General features: G+C 30.6%; 1 protein-coding gene across 1 annotated transcript; it reads right to left on the bottom strand.

Annotated features, from left to right (window-relative positions):
* Window positions 1–2,177: 2,177 nt before the first annotated feature.
* On the bottom strand, window positions 2,178–3,675 carry LOC106429566 (protein WHAT'S THIS FACTOR 1 homolog, chloroplastic). Its single transcript, XM_013870312.3, has one exon. The coding sequence runs from the start codon at window positions 3,601–3,603 to the stop codon at window positions 2,380–2,382; it is 1,224 nt and encodes a 407-aa protein (XP_013725766.2). The 5' UTR covers window positions 3,604–3,675; the 3' UTR covers window positions 2,178–2,379.
* Between the last annotated feature and the right edge of the window lie 1,996 nt (window positions 3,676–5,671).

Genomic DNA, 5,671 nt, shown 5'->3' with positions numbered 1-5,671 from the left:
AAATTAGTGTCAAAAAAGCTTTCATTATGTGAAAATAACTTTTTTCTTTTCCTAAAATCTTAAATAAAAGAGATTTTTAAAAGAAAATTATTTTCTAATCTTAACCAATTAATAATTTTCCCTTTTCTTTTTAAATCGTGACTAGAGAGAATTGTAAAATTTTATTTAATAATAATTTTTACTTCAAAAATTTAATGATAAACATGATAGTAACAATTATTCAATTAACAAGAAAAAACGTAAAAATATTAATGATATTGAGAAAAACGATTTGAAAATTGTAACTTTTAAAAATAGTTAATATTAACTGGAAATAGTTATTTGATAGAATTTTTTTTTAAATCCTAAACAAAATATAATAGTAAAAGATTATGTAACATTAATTTCTTTTTTTAAAATCCTACAAAACTGTGAAAGAATACTTGATAGTTGTTTTCCTTTCTTATAAAAAATCATAAACAAAGGAAATTTGTGTAATATTTTTAAGTCCTAACCAAAAGAGAATTGTAAAATTTTAATTGATATTATCTTTAAGAGAGTGTTTGATGATGAACATGATACTAAAATTATTTATTTAACTAAAGAAGTGTAAAATTAGTATTGATACGAATTGTAAAATACAATTTTTAAAATATTTATTAATAACTAAAAATAATTATTTGATAGCAATATTTGTTTTATGAAATTCTAAAGAGAAGATAATTGTAATAGGTAATATGACAATAATTTACCTTTTCTAAAGTCTTAAACAAAATGTTAAAAAGAATATTTAATATTTTTATTTTTTAATTGTAAATTAAAAGGAGATTTATAAAATAGAATGTTTTTCTTTTTTTTAAATGCTACCAAAATAACATTTTAATGACTTATTTAATAAAAACATTAAATTAGTACATAATAACATGTATAATGTTGTCATTGAATCGATTGGTGTATTTAACTTTTTTTTTTTTTTTTTTTGTCGACGTGTATTTAACTTTTATTTCTTTTTACTTTTTATTTCTTATTTCGGATTGTGTTCAGTTTAATTGTTTATGTATAGTATTTTCTCTAATTCTGAGTATAAAGTTTATAACAACTCATCTAAGCACCATGATTATAAAATACAAATATATTAACTTGAACTTATGTGTGAAAACGAGTTTTAATTATAAAATAAATCTCAAATAATATATGCAAAAAATAATCATAATACTATAATAAAATAATTTATTATTTTATGGTTTTTATTAAATTAAAACATCAAACAAAAATCCGTTGCAACGCAACGGACTCATATCTTGTGAACAATATTTTATTACCCAAATTTGAGATGGTTTGGATAACAATCAATGAAACAAAGTTCCCTAGACAAAACTATGTTAAAAACTAAATTAATATTAATGAAATTATTACAAATAGAAATACATAGATTAAGATTTTGAAGATTTGAGCCAATATAAAATTGTATAAGAAGCTTATCTTTATATCTAGTCAAAATATATGATAAATTTAAATTAAAAATATGTTAAGGTAAAATTTAAATAGACTATAAATTAATAAATTAGAAAATTCGGTCTTTTGTGAATACATATTACTCCTTCAGTACCATTTTAAGTGGTGTTTAAACATTTTTATTTTGTTTCATAATAAGTGATGTTCTCATATTTCTAGATAAAATTTAATGTCAATTGAAATTTGCAACCAATTACAAAATACTACATATTTTTTTTAATTGGTTAGACTGATTTTATTTAATGCAATTTTATGTAACCAAGATAAATTGCATAGAAAATTGTATTTTTTTTAATCTTTGTGTAAAAACCTTAAACACTACTTAAAAAACACCACTTAAAATGGTAAGAGGGAGTAATATTTAAGTATCGTATGTGCCAATCGGTTCTTTACTGGCTATATATCTTCTTTTTATTATATTTCTTTCGATATTCCGACAATATCACGATTATAAATCGACGGGCTCTTCCTCTCCAAAATCCCGATTTCAGTTCGCCTCAATTAATCCTTGGTCAACGCCATTAATTTTGTTTCCGGGCGCCAAACGACATGTCAACCTTTCTGGTTTGCTGTTAAAACCAGCTTTTGCGAATTGTACTTTCTAGATTTTTTGTTTGTATAGCTGCAACATATGTCCAGGTTTTAAGACCTCTTACTGTCCTAATCCATAATAATGTCTCCCCTTTTGTCTCAACATCGATTTCACTAATCCAGCAAATGTAAAAGATACAACTAATCACCTCGATGACTCGTTCAGAGGTTGTAACCAACGTTGTATATCTCAACTTAACAAATAGCAAAATGAGCAAGTTTATCTATCAGAGGGATTGAAGGAGGGGGCCATGCACAAGATTGCCCACCTCACTGCTCCTTCGGCTAAAAGGATTATGTTTCTATTGGGTGAGAATCATTGTCCATCTGCTGCATATCTGCAATCTTATACAGCTTTTCGTTAAACAAAACCTGCGGATCTTTACGGATCAAAACAGCATCCCCGTTGTAACCATCTTTCAAAAACACGGTCCAGTTCATCTCAGTACCCGCCAAGTAAAAGGTTGAGGGCTGCTTCTTAAGCATCTGGTAAGTCTGTCTAGTCAAGCTAAACTCGTCTTTGAATTCCACAATGTGATGAATCGAAGCTCTTTTCTCTAACGTCAAGCTCAAGAACTCGTGCACGATCCCTACACGGTACTTCTCTGCTTCCAGTGTCCACACATCCAGCTTCCAACCATCAGAATACGGCGAAACCAAAGGTAAAGTGTTCAACTGGTTCAGCTTCCTCGTATCTTTCTCTTCCAGTTCCAGTTCTTTACCATGTTTCAATGGAAACTTAAACGCTCTTCTCGCTTTATCTTCGTCCACCATGAATGTTCTTTCAAGCTCACTCACCGCAAGATTCGGGTCCCAATTCACCAACTCAAGAATCCGGTTCCCATCTTGACCCGTCACGACCCGGAAATAATCCGGGTATTTTCCAACCCGGTCTCTGAAATCATCTGGAATCCCAAAAAGCAATCTAGTGTGATGGATTTTGCTAAGTAAGATCCGTTTATCTTTCGTCATCATCAAGAGCTTCCGTACGCGACTAACTCTATCAAGCTCCATCGAGTCCATTAAAGCTCTCTCTTCCTCTAGCAAATCCTCCATGCAATCGGAAAACCCCAACCACATCTTCCCATCGCTGTGTCGATACGTCTGGAAGATAAGAGGATGTTTAGGGATGTAACGAGTCACCTTACGGCCGCGTGGGAACCCTAGCTCGCGGTAAAGCTTCCCTGCGTCGTCGAGGCGGAGAATCCGATCCGGCTGTTTCGTGATGAATTCTTTGGATCGGGTCAGGAACCGGAAATGGGCGTCGCGCGTGACGAGGGATTCGAAATGTTGGAGTCGGGTTGAGTCGGGTTGAACGGGTTTGGTTCTGGCGGAGTCGGGTTTCTTGCGCTTCTTTTTGAATTTAGCTGGCGTTTTGGTGATGAGGAATGAGGTGGAGAAAGGTTGGGTTGTTAAATTAGGGTTTGGATTTGGGGAAGCCGAGGAGATTTTGGGAAGTGATCGAACTATTGGCTTGCCTGATTTTAGGGTTCTGGAGAAGAGACGGAGCCAAGCCATTTCTGTGAGTTAAACCTGGGTAATCGCAATCGCAGCCGAGCATTATCTACATACTGATTTTTAAAACAATCTATACTATATAATAGTTGATATAAGCCATTGAAAACGTGCACATGGGATGTTAAACCACCAGTTGTAATATGACAAATTAATATCTTAATTTATTATATTTTTAAAAATGTTAATATAAAAAATAATCTTTAAAAACGAAATTAATATTACATAAATATACTAAACTAACAAAATAGATTTTAACTTTTTATATGCTAAATATTAAAGTAGAATGGAAATTCAATAGAAAATAGTAATATTAACAAAAAAAAAAATGTCTTCTTAAGTATATTTTAATGTTAAAATAGTTAAAATACCAAAAAAACAATTAAAACTTTTTTGACTAATATATAAAATAAGAAACTTTCTAATTTCTTATATATGAAGTATTGCGTGACTATAAATAATTGTCTAAAGTTTACAAAAGAATCTAAACTATGGCTGTTGTTGCTTACTTTGAGAAAGTGATAGATAGTAAAAAAAAAAGAGAAATCTAAACTATGGTTGTTTCTGCCTCTTCCTTAGTATTCCACGATCTCGAACAGGGTATTAATAAGAAGTTGTTTATTTTGGGTTAGAGTGGTTATTTTTTGAGAGTTTACTTATGGGTTCATTGGTTAACCCTCCCATATAATAAACATCAAAGAGTTGTTTATTATGGGTTTGAGTTGCTTCTTATTGATCAAAAGGCATAAGGAAGTTTATTAAGTCATTACTAATCTATATGTTCATGAAAAATATATTATGTTTGACACGAATTTTACAGGCAACAACAATAATACATGCATTCATACCAGCAATAGGCTTTACGAAGCAAATTTAAGATTAAGAACTTCTTGGTCATCAACAACAAAACAAGTTATAAGTTAACTTGTCACAAGTTCATAATTTAATTCACTTAGCCTACAATTTTCGTACGTCCAGACAACGATGGCCACAATATTGAGAAGAAAAAAATTAGGATTACCTAGAAATATATGGGATGAACTTTATTACTGTCCATATAAAAAATATACGATTTTATCATAATGTTCTAATGATATACCTATTTTATATAGATGCCCTTGGAAAGTTGGTTCTCATCAACAATGCAAAATTTTACTATCCAACTAGTGAAGCATTTTAATTTGTTATTTTTAAATATGTCAATGTTTCCAAAAAAAAACTATTTATTTCATAATAAAAAGAAATCAATATTGAATAAGGCAAACTAAAAAAAGTAAGAACATTATACATATATTAATTTAATATATATGTATATATTAATAATTTTGTAATTTAATATAAATTAACTAAGAAAAATAATTAATCTTAGTTTTCTTCTATCTCTTTACGCCCTAATTATATTTGTCTTCTTCTTTTGATTTACATAAAGTTGTAATGATGGATCTTGTCCAACTGTGGTAATTCTGTCTCTGCGTTGGCTAAACTTATCAACGGATATAATCGGTCTGAGGAGTCAAATAGTTTATCCTGAATAATTGCTTTCTCTCTTTCATTTAGGTCAATTTATGATTTGTTCCGTCTGATAAGTTAATTCTCTGTCTGCATCCTTACGAGAATAGCATGGAAGATGTTTCGTTTCTTTGTCCTTTTTTCTGTGTGTAATAGGATAACATTGTACATACAATCCATTAAATGGCCGTCCACCAAGCGTGTGTAGTGTATTAGCATTTCTTACTTCCAGAGACCGTATAACCCCAAAAATAGACATAAATATTAAAAAGTAGCTGTCTAAACCAATTTTTGATGAATTATTTTATAGATACATGTGACTTTGATTATTCATCCGGACACAGACTTTGAGCTTGACGAAGAAGAGTTATTTCTTTCTGACTTTGTACCCGTTTTACAAAGAAAATGTTCATAGGCGGAGCTACAAAGGCCGATGTAGAGGTGATGAGAGAGGAGGCCGATGTTGCAGCCCTAGCAAGGAAGGAAAGAAAGAGTAAAAGCACTAGCCAAACACCCACTTACGTTGGTGCTCATGTAGAGCATGTCTTTCACTTTTATTTAA

This window comes from Brassica napus, chromosome A9 (genome assembly GCF_020379485.1).
Source record: "Brassica napus cultivar Da-Ae chromosome A9, Da-Ae, whole genome shotgun sequence".
NCBI classification, from domain to species: domain Eukaryota; kingdom Viridiplantae; phylum Streptophyta; class Magnoliopsida; order Brassicales; family Brassicaceae; genus Brassica; species Brassica napus.
Note: the sequence above shows the minus strand (reverse complement) of the source record. Positions and strands in the feature narration are given on the sequence as shown.